This window comes from Rattus rattus, chromosome 2 (assembly GCF_011064425.1).
Source record: "Rattus rattus isolate New Zealand chromosome 2, Rrattus_CSIRO_v1, whole genome shotgun sequence".
Classification (NCBI taxonomy): domain Eukaryota; kingdom Metazoa; phylum Chordata; class Mammalia; order Rodentia; family Muridae; genus Rattus; species Rattus rattus.
The window spans coordinates 39,959,332-39,979,332 of NC_046155.1; the positions used below are offsets into that span (position 1 = coordinate 39,959,332).

The window sequence follows — 20,001 nt, forward strand, 5'->3', positions numbered from 1 at the left end:
GGATGTATGCAAACACCGGTGTGATAAGTCAGGCTCCCCGCCGTGTGCACTCATCTTTTTGTAGTAGCCCTTTGTCACTCTTCCTCTTTCTAAACAAAATATTCAAAGTAAGGGGTGAGGTCTCATGATTTATGTTTAAATATTGAAAAAAAGTCGCTCTATATCTGTGGACCGGTCTACTTCTTTTGTGGTGGTCCACTTTCAAATACAATTGATGGGGTTTCTGTTACTCACACACCAATTCCAGCATCACCTCTATTGAGTGAGCGTTGTTCCCACCGTTTAGGGTTTCTTCATTGACCACCACAGATGGCCAATTACATCCATTATGGATTTGACAAGCCAGGTTGCTAAAGATGTTAATTCCAGTCGTGAATCGCTGAAGCGAAAGCAACAAGAAAAGCTGAGTTAGAAGAGCTCAAAGAGTACTGGATTTAGAGAGGAAACTGGAGTAGAACTTGACAACCAAAGCGCTTTAGGGACTGGTAAGAGCTAAAGCCCATTTGGAAGGGTTGGGGTTGGGGTTGGGGGGTCCGGGAGAGCAGCCCCTCGGAAGTGAGACAGCGGGCCAGACCCGCGCCGCTCTTTGCCCGCACCCGGGACGGATCGGAGATTCTCTGCAGGTGAGCAGCCCTCGGGCGCCGACAGACAGCCCGGGTTGCAGAGCGAGACTGCCCGACACCAGGCGGGGGCTGTGGAGACGGACTCGCACCTGGCTCGGCCCGGCCGCCGATTGGATGGCGCGGCGCGACTCCGCTGTATCGCGAGAGCGGATTGGCAGCGCCGGGCGGCCCGTGCCCCGGCGCTGGCTTTGTACAGCGAGCCGCCTGCCGGTCCTTTAACAATGGGCGGCGCGAGCGCCCGGGTGCTGGGCCCAAGCTGAGGCGGGGGCTTCGCGGCCGACCGTCCGCGGCATGAACGCTGCCGGCGCCCCGCGAACGCCGGCCGGGCTGGGGCTGTGAGGGCCGCGGTTCCGGGTAAGAACCCGCGTGGGCCGGGCAGGCCTGCGGGAGGGCAGCGAAGCGAGAGGAGGCTCCGAGGCGCGCAGCACGGCCGCCCGCTCGCCCGGCCTTTTGTTCGTTGCTCCGGGGCCGCGCCGCGGCGGGCGCACCTCAGATCCCCAGGGTGGTGGAGCGTGCCGGGCTGTCGGCGCGGACCTGGCCTCGCGCCCTGGTCACCCTCCATTCCGGCGGCGTCCCGACAGAGTCAGGGCTCCCGCGCCTATGTGCGGGCGACTGAGTTCGAACCCAGGACTCAGAGAGCCCGAAGCGGGCCGTCCGACCCTGAGCTTTCCGAGCTCGCACTTTTCTGTAGCTCGTGCAGCGGGCGATTGCAGACTAAGCCGGAGCTTCCCAACTGGGTAGATCGGGCCTTGCTGGCCTTGGAAGATGGCTTGGGGTCGGGTCAGGTGAAGATGAGCAGCCGCGCGGGGTGACCTGAGATCACATCCCTGGAGGAGGGGGCACGCGGAGGGTCGTGGGGGGACACGGGGAGAGTTGCTGGAGGTGACCGCGTCTGGGGCGTGTCTTCCAGACTGAAGTTGCGGCGTCTGGCTGGGCGCGCCTCCGGCTTCCATGGAGCTGGAGGGGCAGTGGTGGCGAGGACAGCTGGCTGCGGATATTCACCAGGCGCTTCGGTACAAGGTAACCCCGAGACCCGACCTTCCCATCCCGGCTCTTGGGCTTCCTGGAAAGGCCAGTCAGGTTCTTTACTCTCTTCCTTCCAGGCCAGAGAAGGCGAGTTTGCTTATTTGTCAAAGTTAATTAACTTCTTCCTTCCCTCGAATGCATCAGGAGAACGTGTAAATGTGAAGAGAACTGGGGCGTGGTAGTTTGGAGAAGGAAGGTTGATGATGTTCCAGTGTTGCCAGGTGGACCATGGGTGTGTGTGTGTGTGTGTGTGTGTGTGTGTGTGTGTGTGTGAGAGAGAGAGAGAGAGAGAGAGAGAGAGAGAGAGAGAGAGAGAGAGAGAGCGAGCGCCTTGTTCTAGAAAACACCCCTCCTTCATACCTTGCTGTTACAAGTAGCTGTTGTAAGCCCCATACATACTCAGTTCTCCGGGCTTTTGCCAAACTTGCCGTGAGACTTCAGACTACTTAATTTTCTGTTTCTCAGTTTCTGTCATCTTCAAAAGGAGAAATAACGATGGAACTTTTTTTTTTTTTTTTTGGTTCTTTTTTCGGAGCTGGGGACCGAACCCAGGGCCTTGCGCTTCCTAGGCAAGCGCTCTACCACTGAGCTAAATCCCCAATCCCCGATGGAACATTTCTTATGGGATGATCGTGAAGTCTGATAAGCATATACCGTAGAGGAACTTAGAACAGTGGAAGAGTATGTGCTAACGTACTGTTACTTGGTCCTTCAGATCGAGGCTATTCAGCAAGCCTTGTTATGGTGGAAGGAGCTACCCTTCGTAATGGCAGTGTAGAGAGCAGAAACAGTGTATTTAATAAACACTGAAAAAAAGAATACACTCTTTTGGGACCAAAGTATGTATATTGTTGTCTAAGTAATGATTTTCACCATGTGTGTCATAAGTCAGATTTATGAGCTAGCCCTGCTTCTCTGACAGCCAGAGGAAAGATCCAGAAAGATTAACTCAACTCGGTTTCACCTTGGATGGAAAGGGCCAAGTTAAGTGTAGAAAACTTGGAAAGAATCAAAACAGCTGACTCTTTAATAAGATCTTGCAGCTTTCGGTTTAAGGATTTTAGAATGATAATAGATTTGTATCTTGTGTATCTGACCAAATTAAGCAGGTTGGGACACTGGATCTTGGCTTGTTGATAAAATCGCACACACCCAGCTTGAAATTTCCAACAGTTCTTTACTAATCCTGATGTTCAGTCGCTTACCCTCAATACACCCCAAGCCCCTGTGAGATTGCTCTACATAAATGTCCCAACTATGGAATGGTTCTTTGGAATGTTAGAGGGAAAAGTTGTCCCAATTCACTTTTGATTTTTGGGGAGAGATGCTTGGATTTTCTAAGTGTCAGTCTTTTAACCTCTCTACTATGTAGCAAAACTAGTTAACTTGGTATAAATGATAACTTTGTGTGTGAGTATGTGACAGTTTAAAGATGTTTTTTTCATGGTGCTCTCTATGATTTTTAGTTATAATATTTTATATGTAGGTGGTTTTAATCATAAGTAATTGTCAGAATTAGTTTTGTAGGTAATCTTAGAAGAAGAATTTTCTTTTTTTTTAAGTTAGGTTTTGTTGCACGCTTTTACATAGTCTCTGAAGGAACCAGGGAATAAGGTAGCCCTGCAGTCAGTTGGATGGATGTGGAGGATTCCCTCTGAAGCCTGTCTCCAGCCACCTGTTGCAAACTACTTAGGGTTGCCTTTATGTTGTCTTTAAGCTCAGTTTGATGGTCCCGATTTCAGGCAATGGTAACATTTTATAAAGGATTCACATTAACTTTACAGCTGGACAGGTCACTATTTGTAGTGCACTGGAGTCAAGTTAAATAAATTTTCTCATTAAAAATGCTAAAGTCAGCTATTAATCAGTGGTTTGATCAGTACCTAATATGTGCAAGGAGTTAGAGCAGTAACTGGTGACACCAGCATGACCCTTGCCCGCATAGACTCCAACGATCTGTTTTTTAAGTTGAAGGCATCTGAATGTAACTTTTCCCCAGGGCAGTTGCCATTCATCTCCTATGAAAGATAGTCTAGGTTTAGACCCACCTAATTCTAAAGAAATAGTTGATGTGACCAACATTGTATTGACTGGGAAGAAGTGAAATATAATGAACGCCAACTGGGCTAGTTTTGTAGATACAGCTTCCCATGCAAAAAGACTTACCACTCAGCTGTCCCTTTAACTGCCTGTCTTCTCTTCTTATCATTCTGCCCCATCTTCCAGTCTCGTAACTCTCTGGAAAGTATTTGAGGAGCTACACAGACAAATGGGAACAATCATAGTTTTGTGAGAAACTAAGAGTATTGGTCCAAGGAGTTGTAGTTACACCTGTTAGTTTCCTATAGGCCTTTATTTCCAAACTGGCTAGAAAGGAGACTTACAGTGCTACATCTGGCGTCCTGTGCTCTGGATTCCCAATTTGATCCTGTGATTTGAGCATGGGTATTCCATCCTAAGGCACTAAGGAAGATAGCAGAGGGAACATGCAGCTGAGGACAGCGTAGTTTCTTTTCCATACCTGCGCAGACAATAGGTTCTGACAGTCTGGTGAGTACTTGTACTTTCCCACTGAGAAAGGCAAGTGCACCATGTTCTTCGTGCTACTTTAACTCTTCTGTTGAGGCTGGGGACGTAGCTTAACAGGTAAAGGTGCTTATGATCCAAGTTTTACCCCGAGTTCACCAAGATGAAGGAGAAAAGCAACTCTGCAAATCTGTCCTCTCATCTCCATGTGTGCACTGTGGCCTGTGTGCTTACCCACAAATACCATGACTCACACAGTGATAACAGTGAGAACCAACTCTCATTGATGGCCTGTGTGCCTACCCACAAATACCATGACTCACACAGTGATAGCAGTGAGAACCAACTCTCATTGATGGCCCTGGGGTCCAGGCTGATTTTACTAATGTTGGTAAGATTATCATAGTTAAAAATAAAGCCCACCAATATTTTCCAGGTATGATCCACAGTTTGCCTTTTAAGGTAATATTCAGGCCTCTTTTTCTAGAACTCCCTTTCCCCTAGGTCTTCTTTGATGTTCTCAGCAGCACATTGTATGATCTCTGCATTCTAATTCTGTTGAGGCAGTTTTCACTGTTTATCCCTGGGAATCTAAGTTTTCAGCTTTCTAAACTAAAACTCAGTACAAACTTCCCAGTTCTCAGGTTCCTACCCCAGTGACCACTATTCTACTTTGAGCCTCTATGACTTTGACCAAATATTTCGGGTAAATGGGATCATATTAATATAATAATTGTCCTTGTGTGTGATCTCCAAGGTTCACCCTTGCAGCATATGTCAGTTTCCTTTTGAAAGCCAAGTAGCATGTGTGCCCACACGTCTGCCCCTTCGCATTGGGGTTGCTGGTTCCACATTTTGCTCATTGTGGGTAATGGTGTTATGGATATGGGTGTACAAATGCCTGTCTTCTCTCCCTCCTTTCAGATATTTGGGATATATGATTAAAAGTGGAAATGCGGAGTCCTGGAGCGATTCTATATTTAAGTTTTTGAGAACTACCAGACCGCTGTCCATAGCAGTTACCTCACTTTACATCACCATTAGTAATGGGCAGGGAGTCTAGTTTCTCCGTATCCTACACAATGCTTGTTATTTTCCCTTTGTTTAGGGCTCTTTGCGGGTGGGCTGTTTTTTTGATAATAGCACTCTAGATGAGTATGAAGTAGAAGCTTGTGGTTTTGGGTTTGCATTTTCTTAATGATTAAAGATGTCGAGCATCTATTTATGTGCTTTCTGGTTTCTTTGGTTTTTTTTCTCTGTATGTCTTCAAGTTACATTGAATTGATGTGTGTGTGGTGTGTGTGTAATTAATACTCCGGGTGTCTTCCTCTCTCCATTGCATTGCCTTGGGAAAGCGTCTCTCACTGAACTCTTTTTGGCTGGGTTGGCAACCAGCAAACCCAGGGAGTCTGCCTGTCTCTGCCTTCCCCTGATGCTGGAGTTGGAGGCATGGGCAGCTGTCCCCAGCGTTTTATAGGTTCTGGGGGTTTGGTTTGGATCCCCATGCTTTCCTGGAAAGCTTGTCTGTTTTCCTAGGGAAAATGGCTATTTACGTTATTTTCCCACTTTAAAATTAGGTTGTTTTATTGCTTTTAAGTTGTAGGAATTCCTTGTGTGATTTGGGAAGGATTGGGAATGTATCTCAGTAACATGGTCTCTAGCCTGTGCAAGGCCATAGGTTCAATTCCTCATATTCTAGAACAAGAGAAAGAAAGCTTTAAAAGTAATTTGGCTAATAACATCTTATCAGATATATGAATTTAAATGTTTCCTCCTGTCCTGTGGACTGTCCTTTTCAGTCTGATGGTTTCCTTCAAGATACACTTTGTTTATGAAGTCTCATTTTTGTTTTATCTCTCTCTGCTTTTGGTATTCATGGTTCTTCTGTTGTGATTACCTGTGAGGTTTAGTCTCAACGTCACATGGATCTTACAAAATGAATTTCAAAGCCTTCCATCTTGATACACATTTGTACAACCTCCCTCCCGTGTGTGTGTGTGTGTGTGTGTGTGTGTGTGTATGTTTTGTGTTGTGTGAACTGAACCCAGGGCTTAGTACATGATAGGAACTAAGTTATATTCTCACCCACAGAATCTCCTAATAATACAGAATTTTAAAATAAATTGTTTAATATTATCTTGATTAGAAAAATATTAGGTATATAAAGAATGTTAGCAAAATAAAGCAAAATAAAGATTGTGACTTATGGGAGGGAAGCAAGATTACAAGATGCTGTTGGGTCCTTCCCAACCCTGCAGGTACATTGTTTGCATAGTTCCAGGAGCCTGCTCACCAGTCTGCTCCCTTTCAACCAAAGTGTTGACCTCCTCGGAGGAAGATTGTATTTGCAGTATGGTTGGCTGTGTGTGTGTTTTTCTTAAAGCCTACACCTTCCACTCAACTTTATTTCTGCATTCCCTTCAAGCAAAGCGTGTCTTTAAGCTATTAATTACTACATAATATGTTAGCAAAATGTTTTCTTGATATTATGAGGATATGTCTATAGATGGAATACTCTTCCTCTTCATTTAGGAGCTGAAGCTGCCTTCTTACAAGGGCCAGTCTCCTCAGCTGAATCTCAGGCGGTATTTTGCTGATTTGATCGCCATTGTGAGCAATCGCTTCACACTCTGCCCTTCTGCCCGACATCTTGCAGTCTACTTGCTGGACCTGTTCATGGACCGCTATGACAGCTCCATCCAGCAGCTGCATTTAGTTGCGCTCTCCTGTCTGCTTCTGGCAAGTGAGTATGGTTCTGATTTACACGACCCAAGACGTACTTGCTTATATGATAAAACTGTGGAGAACTCACTGAATTATTATCAAAGCCCAGTCATTTCCCGTTATTACTTTTAGGAAATGCGTATTATGGTTGTTAGCTAGATATTAAAAAATAGTTCAGGCATTTTTTTTAGAACAACAAATGCCCAAACCCTACCTCATCAAGATTGTTACAAATTCTAGGCACCTCAGACAATACTGGTAATTGTCAACTAAACATGATTTTGAATCTCCTAGGAGACATACTTTACACATGGGAATTTCCAGAGAGGTTTAACTAAGGAAAAACCCACTTTGAATGCAAATGACACTACATGCTGGAGCCAGGACTACATAGAGAGAAGAAGAGAAAGCCAGCTAACCCCTACGTTCCCTTGCCTCTGCTTCCTGTTCCCTACAGATGGAGCCATTCCTACCACTGTCTTCCCCACCAACAATAGACTGTCTTCCTCTGGACCACAAGCCAAAGTAAATCCTTCTCCTTTAGCCAACACATTCAGGAACAGCAGGCAGAGGGGTGACTAAGATCCGTGCCAGGATTTGAGTAATAGGCATTGGGTGCTTTTATTTTGAACACTTTAAAAATCCCACAGGTGATTTCGATGTACCATTTTGATTGAGATCTATTTTTTCTTGATCAGTGATTGACAACCAGAAGCAACTTTGGGAATGCTACTAATTTCTAATGCATAAATGCTTTGGGTGCTGCTAAATATCCTATAATTGGAAGAACAGTTCCCCGGAACCAAGATTCTCTTTCTCAAAACATGAATGTATGCTGACGTTAAGAAACTCTGTCTTAAAGGTGCCCCTACTTCTTTGTCTTGCCTGCTGACATAGGCTTACTGAACTTAGTCGGGTTCTCTGCAACAGGTACAAATGTGGCTTCAGTATATAATCTGATAGAACTGTACTTATTACCCACTTAGAATGTGCTGCTAGGCCTCTTGGTGCCAAAACTCATTTTGAGGTTTGCTAGTGTCTGCACTAAAGAGAAAGGACAAGTAAAATAATTAAAATTGAGTTTTTATTCTCTTTATTCAGTAATGTAAAAAGGTCACATCTGATGTGAAGTGGAATTGGTAATACTGTTTTTATATTATTTATGCCATTAAGCCTCATTTCAAAGTAATATATAGTTGCTATCATCTCCCTTGACTCAGATCTCACTGAAAAGTTTGAATCCAGTATGGTTGCTATGATAAGAGCATTCCTGGTAGGCTGTGAAGCTTCTCCACACTAATAAACCTGAAACCCTGTGCACTGTTAGTGATCATTTCCATACCTGATCCTCTTAGATTGTATTTTCTTACTCCGAGACTTCTACTTGAGTGGCTTCTGTAAATTAACTTCAGATCCTTCTTGAAACTAAATGAATGTAAATAAAACCCCAGCCGTGATGGCTTCCCGCTGCCCTACCTTAGCGTAGGAACTGCTTAGTGGAGCATTTAGAACCCTTACTACACATCAGCCTAGTCTCAGTGTGTGCCTCTGGTGCCGTTCTTATCAGAGTACTCTGTACTCCCCGAATAGCTTATTCTCCCACAGAAATCGGTTTTCCTCTAAGATCTAGACAGAGAAATAGTACTTACACATTATAATTTAATTAAAGTTTTATACTCAAAGGATGTCTCATATACAGTACTACTGATGTTTCATGACTGGCTTTGAATTGGAGCCCTTTAGTGTTTAATTGTCTACATGAGATTGGAAAAACTCATACTTGATAGGTCAGGTGTATGAAAATCCACAGGTAACATGTTTGGTTTTGTTTAATCCCATAGAATGTAGGCTAAGGGTATAATGCTCATAGTAGGCCAAACTCTGGCAATCAGACATAAAAGCAGGGAGTGCTACCTTAAGTTTTTTAGATCATTAATGAAAAATATTTTTTTTAGCCTGCTATGGCTGCTGCTGTCAACTCAACGATTGCTAAGTCCCACCTTGCTTTCAGTGGTTCTCGGAGTATTCTGAATCAGATAGGAAGCTAAGCTTGATGAACTGTGAAATTATGAATGACAGTAATGTAGTTTCATAAAATAGCTTACATTGTGATTAGTTTGCTTACTAACTTACCAAACTAGGTAGGGTCTCTTATATTATACAGAATCACCAAGGTTCACTGTGAGAGTTAGTTGGTTCTTAAAGAATTTTAAGCCAGATATGGTAGAACCTGCATTCAGGCAGCATGGTAAGAGCCTGTGTGCAGGATGCTAAGTCTGCTGTTTCCACAACAGAGGAAGGGAATTTGATTCTTGTAGTGTCTTAGGATAGGTTGAAATGTACTGCAGTATATGGCTGTGATCTTTTATTCTATGGAATATTATTTGGTGTAATTATGTGGCAATGTGTAATTGTTAAATTTAAAACTTCTTTCTAGTAACAAGGTGTAGTTTGTCTTTGCGCTAGTTTAGATATGAATGACACATGTCACTGTCTTAGTTACTTCCTACTACCATGACAAGGCACCGTGACCATAACTTACAAAGGCATTAGTGGGCTTGCTGTTCTAGAGGGCAGGTGTCAGTGCCTTTGTGGCACAGAGCATGGCAGCAGGCGAGCACGGTACTGGAACAGTAGCTGAGTGTTTACATGTTGAGAAAACAACCACGAGAGAGAGGGGACAGGGGTGGGGGGGGAGAATACCAACTGGAACAGTGGGGGCTTCTGAGACCTCACTGGGGACCAAGCATTTAAACATACGACCCTAGGAGACATTCTCATTCAAACCACCGGAGTCAGCTACTACTGGAAGAGCCAGATACCTCCTCCCTTTGTTCTGCTGTCACCTTTTACCTGTTTTCCTGAGAGAACTGCTTTTACATTCCACTTTTCCACTGTAGAGTGGGGCGTGTCCAGGTAACCCATCAGCCCTACAGAGTTGGAGCAATTCTCAGTCAGGAACTGAGAAGATTGGAATTTAGTTAGCAACAATATAGCCTCCCCTCTCTCAGTCTCTAATATGGGTCAAAACAGACATAGTCTGTTTTTAGTGTCTGATACTTCGTATAAATTTGTGGGATTATTTTAGTATTTCTTGTATTTTTGTTTTCCTTCTTTCTCAATCCTTGCCCCGCATAAGGTTTCTCTTTATAGTACTGGCTGTTCTGGAACTTGCTCTGTAGACCAGGGTGACCTCAACTTCAGCGATCCACCTGCCTCTGCTGTGCACTTGCTGGGATTAAAGGCCTGTGCCACCGTAGCCAGCATTTCTTATATTCTGCCTGTTTTCTTCCATTTGGATACCAGTGGCAGCTCTCCATTAGAAAGATTGACTTCATATTCTGACTGCCCACTGTCTGCTCCCTGCATATGAGAGTGTATTATGAAATAAAGAATAGTTCATAACTATTAGATCAGGAGACAATTATTTAATAGATTGGGTGCTGTGTGTAATGTGGCCAAAGACAGATCAGAGTTTGTATGTTCTTGGAACTAATGCTTAAACCGCCTGCCTGGGGAGCTACACTACTGAGGTGGGAAGAAGGAGCCTGGATGTTCTCTGATTTGAAAGCACTTGTACTAGTGAGGTTTGTAGGTTTAAATCACCAGTGCAGTACTTTGAGTCTCAGGTTAATTCTCTATAAGATGGAAATAAAGACACTGGGCTTATCAAGTTGATCTTAGGAGCAAATAGAGCCACACAGGAAAACTGCAGTATAGAAAGTGTTGCTTTGTATGGACCAGTTTCCCTGTTCCACTCCTAAAGACTCTGCCTGTTTCTAAAGTGGATCTGTGTTTTTCAGGAAAATAACTTCTTACATTTCAGTTGTTTTCTGTGGCTTGCTTTGGCTTGTTCGAGCAGCCTTGAGCTTGCGGGCAGTTTGCAAGCAGCCTTGAAATGAGGCTTCTGATAGATGCTCATGATCGTGGACTCAAGGTGAAGACTTTCAGTCAGAGGCTGTTAGTGCTAACAGTTTGTAGCAAGTGATGTTTCTCTTTGCTCATCAATACCGACTTGAGTTTTATTTTTTATTAGGTGAAAAATTAAAGCTTACAGTTGGCTTGATTTAAGTCTTATTTTTTAGTGAATTTGCTTCCCAGTCCCCATAAGTTGCCTTTTCTTGTTCTTTCTCTGCTTCTCTTCTAAGCTGATGGCCTTAGTGCTTGTGAGGATTCTTTGTGTACAATGTGGATGACTTTCTGAGTTGGTAATGAAGGGAGAGAACACTGGCTGGGCACCAGAGAGCATCGTCAGCCTAGTCACTGTGTCGGTCGCCTCCGCCACGAAGCCGTCATTTGTGGCTGACTTTGGAACCGCGGTCTCCATGTCTGATCTTACATTTCCTGCAAAGGGAAGACAACATGGTATTTTGTTTCTGGCCTCTAATTCTTTATTTTCCGGGAATCAGATGAATTAATTTCCTGTGTCCTCGTTTCCTGTCTGAGTCCTTTATCGATATAGTCACATGGCTTCTGGTATTTCCTGTCAAGTGAAACCCCGATCTTTGTGATCTATGTAACAAGAGACATGAGGCAGTTAACACAGGGATAGGTGCAGATGCACAGAGCTCGTATGTTTTCACAGCTCGGGAAGTTCTTGTCCATGCGGTTGGGTGTGTTCCCCCGTCCATGATGGAAAGGTTCCTAGGAACTTAAGACTGGATTAGACCCCAGTGTGGTTATTGTGCAGCGTGTCACTTGTCTATTTTCACAGGGTCTTACTGTGTAGCTGGCTGACTTGATGCCTCCTAGGTGGACCAAACTGGCCTAAACCACCTGCTTCTGCTCCCAAGAACTAGGATTAAAAGCCTGTGCACTGTGCCTGGCATAAAATTTATTTTATTTTTATTTTTAAAAGATTTATTTTTATTTTACGCGCATTAGTGTTTTGCCTTTATGAATGTCTGTATGAGGGTGTCGGATTCCCTAAAGCTGGAGTTACAGACAGTTTTGAGCTGCCATATGGCTCCTCTGAAAGAACCAGAGCTCTTAATGGATAAGCCGTCTCTCCAGCCCATGCAGTTTATTTTTAAGTTTGAAAATCAGCATATAGACTCCTAGACACTTATAGCTGAATATTTATAAACATAGATACAGTCTGCCATCCTGATAGCTGTCCCATGTAGTCTGGCGTCGTGCTTTGGTTTGGGAATGTAAAAGTCGTCCGTCTGCCCTTCAGTTTTGGTTTCACTCACCTTACTGTCCTTGGGTGAACTGGCTAACCTTACGTAATGCCTTGGTTTCTTGAGCTTGAAATTGACCATAAATAGTTTTTATTTTTTGATGATGAAAGTTTCAAAGGGGGGATTTGAAACCCCCTTGATCCTTGAATTATGGTGAATTATGGTATATTAATGTTTTCAAAGCAACTTAAAATATGACATAAGTAAACTCATTAACTTTTATAACATTTCTTTGAAGTGTGCAGCCAGTACTGCTGCTACCCAATTGGCCAAGTGCTTGAAAGCCTTAGTGACTCATGGGAGACAGCAACCACCTGCACCATTCTCCTCCACCGAGCTTTGTGATTACTCTGGGGACAGTGGCTTCCTTTCCTGCTCAGGGGTAATGCTGAGCACCACTGTAATGTGAAGGCCACTGTCGTGGTATTGTAAAATGCCACTTTCACATGACTTGAACTGGGAGAGGCTGTCTGGATCCCTAAAGTCTGCATTATTAAGTTTTCCTCCTCAGCAGTAATATTTAGAATGGTTTCGAGCTGGAGAGATGGCGGCAGCGGTGGGGTGGGGTGTATCTGGGATTCCAGATACTCCGGAGACCAGCCTGGGCAGTGTAAACCGTGTTTTGAAATTAAAATTGAAAAGGGCCAGCAGTGTCGTTTTGTAAAACAGTTGCTAACGTGTGGATAAAGCTCATTCAAGAGCAGTTGGAGTTTAGATTTAAAGAAGTTCAGTCTCTCTAGAGCAAGAATAGCTGTCTTCTGCTTCTTTGGGTTTAAGTTTTTTTTCAAAATAGCTTAGCGCTTCCTGGTGTCAGGGACACATCTTCCTAGCCCTGTTCTGTTCCCTAAGCAGACTCCTAGGTGAGCAGCGGGATTTTCTTTCTCTCCGAGGTGAGCCAGTGTGAGCAAAGCCCCTCTGGCTGCCCACCACCGGCACACCAGCCCGCCCAGTGGCCCTGGCCTCTGCCATCTGTGGTACCAGCTTTAACCAGGGTTACAAATCCAGCCCTTCAAGAAGAGACCCTTCACCAGGAAATATTACTTTCCTTGCTTTGGCAGATTTCCCTTCTTTATAAAATGTTTATAAATGGGTAGATTAAAATTACAAGGTTTCCAAGGCAAGCAGATATATTGAGATCATTGTCAAGATATTAAAACAGTTTTATATATAATAATGTGTGCTTCTGGAAAATAACTTTCTAATAATAGTTTTGAAAAAGAATTAGTGTATAATCCCTTGAGAGAAGTCTATAATTATAATTTTTTACCTTCAGTGTAAAATAGAACACAGTTCTGAGAGAGTGTGTGCTTTAGTCCCAGTCTCTGTTCTTCTGTGAACCACCATGTCCCAGAGACAGACGTACCCAAGGGCGTGCTTTACGCATAGGAATGTTTATTTGGAAATGGAAATGGAAGTTGTTTCATAAACCATAGGAACATTTTTCTTAGGTAGAAAGGAAAGCTTACCCCTCACCGTGAATAGTTGGAACATCAGTTGGGTATGTTCTGAGAAGTTAATGCTCAGATAATGAGCTCCACAGTGTGACCTTCACTACTGTTCTGCTTTGCTAAGGGATTTAAAAGAGGATAAGAATCTTCCTCCCCCCCCCTCTGGCTTTCAAACAGTACTAGAGGGAAGGGGCGCACCACCCTGGGGTTACGTGTGCTTTGTGGTGATCAGAGGACAACTTTGTGAAGTTTGATCTCTGCTTCCACCCTTGGGGTTCTGGGGGTGCACTCAGGTTTCCAGGCTTGCACACTGAGCACCTCTCCCCACTGAACCACCTCAGTGAGCTTTTCACTATGTAGTCTGTATTGTAGCCTCTTACTTCCTGTTCTGTGTCAGCTTCCCAGATGTTACAGGCACACGTGCTGTGTGCATGCACCACCATACCTAGTCCCGCTCTGTTTCTTAAAAACACATGTACAGAAAAGAGACTTAGCAGTAGGCTTACTCTTTGTGCTTTTGTTTATGAAATAGAAGTGCCTGTATTAGACACATTTACTCGGTTTTCCCTCCATCATTTGTTTTTCTCTGCTCTTGAGATTATGTTGAAAACTTGCCAAGATTAAATATACTTGGTGCTGACTGGTTTTCAGAAGAAGTTAAGAACTACTTCGGCCACGTAAAGTTCTCATGTTAAATTCTTGACATGAGAAAATAATGTTCTCCAATTACCCTCTGTCCACAAAAACCCCTGGCCTTGTTAGCACATAGACTGTTTCCTTTGTGCCATAGGACACACTTCAGGTATATGCACATGTTGTTTTCAGAGAATGGTTAAAGGTCAAGGGTGGGGAATCCTAGGAAGAGGATGACACGGGACAGAAGAGCGCTCTGGTGAAGTGCATCTTTAGGACACAGAGGAAACGGTTCTTAAACCTGAATCCTGCTGGCACATCCCATTTGGCTGGCGAGACCTCCGAACCCCACTTTGCTAACATTCCCACTCCTTTTTACAAGGTAAATTTGAAGAGAAAGAGGACAGCGTGCCTAAGCTGGAGCAGCTCAACAGCCTGGGCTGCATGACTAATATGAACCTGGTGCTGACGAAGCAGAACTTGCTGCACATGGAGCTCCTGCTCCTGGAGACCTTCCAGTGGAACCTCTGCCTTCCCACGGCTGCCCATTTCATTGAGTATTACCTCTCTGAGGCAGTACACGAGACGGACCTTCATGACGGCTGGCCGATGGTTTGCCTGGAAAAGACTAAACTTTACATGGCCAAGTATGCAGACTACTTCCTGGAAGTGTCTCTGCAAGGTGAGTTGCTGAGAGTGCCCTCGTGTGACTGCATGCTGACTCACGTGTTCTGTTGCTCAAGTTCGTTTTTGATGTCTCCACAGATTATGCCTTTCTAAATTATGCACCTTCTTTAGTAGCTGCTGCATGTGTGGCTTCTTCGAGAATTATCCTTCGTCTGTCTCCAACATGGCCCACAAGACTGCACCGTCTCACTGCTTACTCCTGGGACTTCTTGGTGCAGTGTATTGAGCGGCTGCTGCTGTAAGCCTTTTTGCTCTTGCATTTTTAGTTTCTAGGTGGTGTTTTCCTTTGTGTACAGTGTATCCTAAAAGTTACTTCTCAGAGGCTCGAGGTTCTCAGAGCACTTCTGTCAGTCGCTCACTACTGTGAACAAACGGGCTCTGCAGCCCAGGAGCCCTCTGCTGTGACCCTGTCACTGCTATGACCCTCAGCACTTGGCAGGACAAGGAGCTTTGTTGTATGTCTGCAGACCCACAGCACTGAGTCCAGGCCACTCTTACTCCATTCCCATGTCCATGCCACTGAATTTAAGAGTTGCCAGGGTGTGGCCTAGAGTCCCCAAAGCCACCAGCACTGCTCATGTCAAGATGGACACTTGAGAAGGATACAGGGAAGGTGTGACTTGCTGGACTGACAGACCTGGGTGGCAGCAGTGGTTTGTGGAGTGAGCAGTGGCAGGGGTGGGAGGAGGGGCTTCGCTGTGTTCTTGCCAGGTGCTGTTACTGTTCCCTTTCTTCTGTCTCAGTGCTCACGACAATGACGTGAAAGAAGCAAACAAACAGAGGGGACAGTCGGCTCCTCAGTCAGCACAGCTGACTGTGTTGCAGACAGCGCAGCCCTCACGGCCAGCTCACTTCCAGCAGCCTCAGTATCTTCATCAGCCCTCCGTGCAGTATCGACATCCTGTGTCGGAACAGCCGAGCCGTCAGCAGATTGTGTCTGCCACACACGCCTCGTCTTACACGCTGCAGACTTGTCCTGCCGGCTTTCAGACCAGTGTTCAGGGCCTTGGCCACATGCAGACTGGTGTTGGGATGTCCCTGGCAATACCAGTGGAAGTTAAACCCTGCCTCAGTGTCTCCTATAACCGGAGTTACCAGATAAACGAGCATTTCCCATGCATTACCCCATGCTTTGAGAGGTGATGACGTATGTGTGCGGGTCATAGATAACCCGGACGGTGCTGAGACGGAGAGCTCTGGAGCAGGCTCATGTACTCCTCTTCAGAAGGAAAGGATGCAAATAGTACCACAGAGCAGCGGCCCAGCACCAGAAGACTGAGTGTCCCTTTCAGTACCATGAGTACCTAGGAGGACTTGGCAAGTAGTGACATGTGTCAAATCCTATGTGACAGAAATGTCCCAGTCCTTGGCTGATGGTCCAAATATTTCGAAATGCTCAATACAGCAGAAAATTTGCCATTCTAAGATTTGACCTGTGGTGGGCTTTGGCCTTATGCTGGCATACATGTCAAAGACTTAGTGTTTATCTGTGGACTTGCCAAACCATCTTCTATGAAGGAAAGTTACAGTATTAATTTTTGAAGAATTGTTTTAATCCTGCAGCTCAGAGTTTTGTGACCTACTGGTAGGTTTCTAAATTCAAACTCATCGGTTGCTAAGTATACTAATCTGTGCAGTTAAAAAATCCATATGATTTTATATAACTTCATATCATAAATATAGGTGCTGGATTTATATACTACAGTTAGAGGCGAAGCAGATACATACCTTGAAATCATGGTCATAATTTTGTTTTGCTCTGCTACCTTTCCCCCTAAGTGATCAGCCCCGATTCTTCAGGGTTTAGCACATCTAACTCAGGGAACTTGTAGTACTTGGAAACACTTAGTTGTAACCAACATGCCTTGAGAATGTTAGGACATGAACTACCTGTGTAAGGCTGCAGTGCCCCTGCTGGGATGAACTAGATCATAGCACAGGATGAACGACATGGGTCCTGAGTTCGTGCATGGACGGCGTGCGCATCACGCAGTGCAGTCAGAGGCCTGTACTCAGATTGGTTGTCGCTCGTAAGACAGTGTTCAGGAGAAGGCCTCCTGGAAAGGGTCAGTGCTAGAGTGGAGTCTGGTAGGATTGTTCTGGAGTTGAGGGTGGCTAGGGTCGTCCTCAGGTCGGGCTGGTGCAGCACTTTGTGGGGAGGGTGGTTCTTGAGCACCCTTGGGATCCAGAAAGTCAGGGCAGGGCATTGACTCCAATAGCTGCTTTCTGTGGTTGACTGTAACTACCCAGGGACAACTCACTGTACTGGGCGTGAGTGAAACAGCAACAGTAGTCCTAGCAAGGGCGACCTGGCTGTGAGGTACCGTCAGGAGGTGGGGAGGACAGACGTGAGAACCGACAAGCTGTGAGTCTGGTGTACTCTTACCATGGAAGAGCAGAGAGCTGGTGGAGGGAGACTTCCTGGCTTAAGACGAGTCAGATGTGTGTGTTTTTATAAGAGAGCACTTGAATAGAAGGGAGACTGTGGCCGCTGAGAGACCACAGTGTCTATGATGAGAGCTCACTGTAAAGATGTGGGTGTGCAGCAGGAGTCAGTGGCCTTTGCTGGGAAGGGAAGGGCAGGGCAGGGCAGGGCAGGGCTCCACAGCGTGGTGGACTGAGAGAGGAAGCTCCGGTGGAGAAGTGCGGTGGGTAGCTTCTGCCAACAGGAATTCTTAGAGAAATGTTTTCCTTAAAAGGAAGCTAACTTTTATATTTAGCGTACATAAGGCATGGTGTGGACTTACTACTAGTCAGTGATGAAAACCACTCAGGTAAGAACACTCGTGAATGGTTTTCAAGCGTGAAAACTGTTGTAGGAACGTATCGCTTTTCCTCTTTAAAATGGCTGCTAATTGGATTTTATAACTCTTAAGAAAACTTGAATTATTAGGAGGAAGTAGGTTCAAAAGATAATGTATCTTTCACGTTCACAGATAGAGCCCAGCAACATGGAGTCCAGTTTTCAGTGTTGTAACTACCTCAGTAATGCTATGAATGTAAGAGATTGGGATAGAATCCTAACTTGAAGCAACAGTCAGTGCCTGTGGTAACTTAATGTCCTGTCAGTGCTTTTATTGATTGGTTATGTGTCATTCTTGTTGTCAAAGAAGACTTGCCTTTTTTAAAAAGCTTATTAACACTTTCCAGTTTATATTTAAAAGCTAAAGAACACTGGATTAATCCTTCTGGGGGTGGAGTCAAATAATTCATGACTATTGCTGCATGCCCAGATGGGGAGGCTGGAGAATCATGACTGTTTCTAAAAACAGCAGGATTCGATATAAATGCAACTCAACGACAGTTAGCTGGGGGGTGGGAGTGTGTGGGTTTCATTTTGTTTAATTTATTAATTAGTCTTAAAGGTTTTTTTCTGTTTTGTTTTGAGATTACTGGACCATCATTAAATGTGTACTGTGAAAAGATTAATGATGTGTGTAAAGGACTTAACCAGAGTCCATGAAATAAACACTATTCAAGTACAAAATGCAAACCAAAATATCTGTGCTCTGACTAACTACACACAGTGAGTATGGTGCTGGGTCTACACAGCAGGGTCTACACAGCAGGGTCAGTGAGTGCTGTGCACTTGATTTTAAAATAAAAGTAATTTTCACTAAAACGATCCGCTTTTGTTTTAAATATGGGCTGTGCTGTCATGTGTGTCAAACTCGCAGTCACAAGTATATTTAATAAGAGGCACCCAGATATAAAACATTGTGCAGGGGCTGGAAACATTTGTTCTTTTGTGTATTACATCCTGAGCATTGAAGCTATTAGAGTTTAGCAGACAACTCTGTTGCCTTAAAATGAGTTGTGTGTTAGGAACTAAATTTTTTTTAATTGAACATAGATTTTTCATATAACATATTCTGGTAAGTTTTCCCTTATTTCCCAGATCCCTCCCACCTATTAACTCCAAGCCTCTTTATCTCAATCTTTAGAAAACAAACAGGAAAAATAAAAGCAAAAGCAAAAATACAGGATAGAACAAAACAGAAAAAAGCAACACACGCACACACACATGCACACACGCAGAGACGGGGCACACAGAAAACCCATTAAAGCATGAAATCAGAAACCAGAATATATAAGTAAAAGACCAGTAAGGGGAAGACAGCCAAATCATCAGGAGACAGACAGACAAAACAAAGCCTCCCAAAGCATCATTCGTTCATTTAGAGTTGACCATCTGCTGGGCGTGGGGCCTGCCTTGAGTGTGGTTTGTATACTCAGTGAGACTCCATTGAAGAAGGTAATTTTTCCTTTGTGTGCTGTTGTCTACTGGGGATAGCTTCTTGGTTAGAGATGGGCGTGTGAGAGTCTTGGCAATGAGTAAACCTTTTTATTCACCTCAGGATAAATATTGTTTGTTACTTAATTTAGCTGAAGCCTAAGCAGGTTTTGATGCCGCATTAGCACCTGCTCTTATGAGGTGTCCCGAAAGGCTGAATTTAGGAAGCAGGAAAAGGCGCGGCAAAGTGTTCTAAGCTTTGCACTGTGACCCGAGCCGAGGAGACAGGATGCTGATAGCTGCTTCTGAAGCAGACGGTGAGACCACCACTCGCCCTCCCACGGGCAGCTTACATTGACCTTCATAACTTGGCACATTAGTAACAATGAGCCATAGAGTCTGGGACTCTATTTAATAATGGTGGTTTAGGAATCACTCAAAATGCATTTTAAAATCCTCGTTTCTTTTTTTTAAAGTAGTAAAAGTACAGTCAGTTGACCGCACACAGCTTGAAGTCACTCCATCTGGAAGGGGTACGTGCTGCTACTTCCCCCTGCCCCACTGTATTCTTTACATTTGTTCCCAAGGTGTCAGAGACTCACTGCCACCCTGACTTAAGGGACTTCTTAAACTGGAGTCATGGGCCTCAGGCATGCTCTGCAGCTTAGGGAAGAGAGGAGATAGCCTCTGTCCCTAAAGTTCTGTCAAAGCAGAGATCTTGTCTCCCGGTCCACGGTACCATTTTTGTGCACGCTGTTGACTTGCTATGCTCCACAGGTAGGACGAGTTCCTTTTCCTTTTTAATAACCTTCCGTTTTAGAACAGATTGAGCTTTTCAGGATCCCCATATATCCCACACCCAGTTTCCTCTCATTCATCGTACACTGTGTAACACATTTGTCACCGTGAACCGATAC

General features: G+C 44.6%; 1 protein-coding gene across 5 annotated transcripts; it reads left to right on the forward strand.

Moving 5' to 3' along the window:
- The first annotated feature begins 193 nt into the window (after window positions 1-193).
- On the forward strand, window positions 194-18,472 carry Ccnj (cyclin J). Of its 5 annotated transcripts, none has more exons than XM_032891944.1 (6): window positions 194-485; window positions 1,534-1,643; window positions 6,708-6,918; window positions 14,546-14,845; window positions 14,929-15,088; window positions 15,594-18,472. In XM_032891944.1, the coding sequence occupies exons 2-6, from the start codon at window positions 1,575-1,577 to the stop codon at window positions 15,991-15,993; spliced, it is 1,140 nt and encodes a 379-aa protein (XP_032747835.1). In that variant the 5' UTR covers window positions 194-485; window positions 1,534-1,574; the 3' UTR covers window positions 15,994-18,472. The 5 variants fall into 5 exon arrangements, with proteins under 5 accessions (XP_032747835.1, XP_032747836.1, XP_032747834.1 ...); XM_032891945.1 differs by lacking the exon at window positions 194-485 and adding an exon at window positions 589-623; XM_032891943.1 differs by lacking the exon at window positions 194-485 and adding an exon at window positions 795-977.
- The last annotated feature ends 1,529 nt before the right edge of the window (window positions 18,473-20,001 follow it).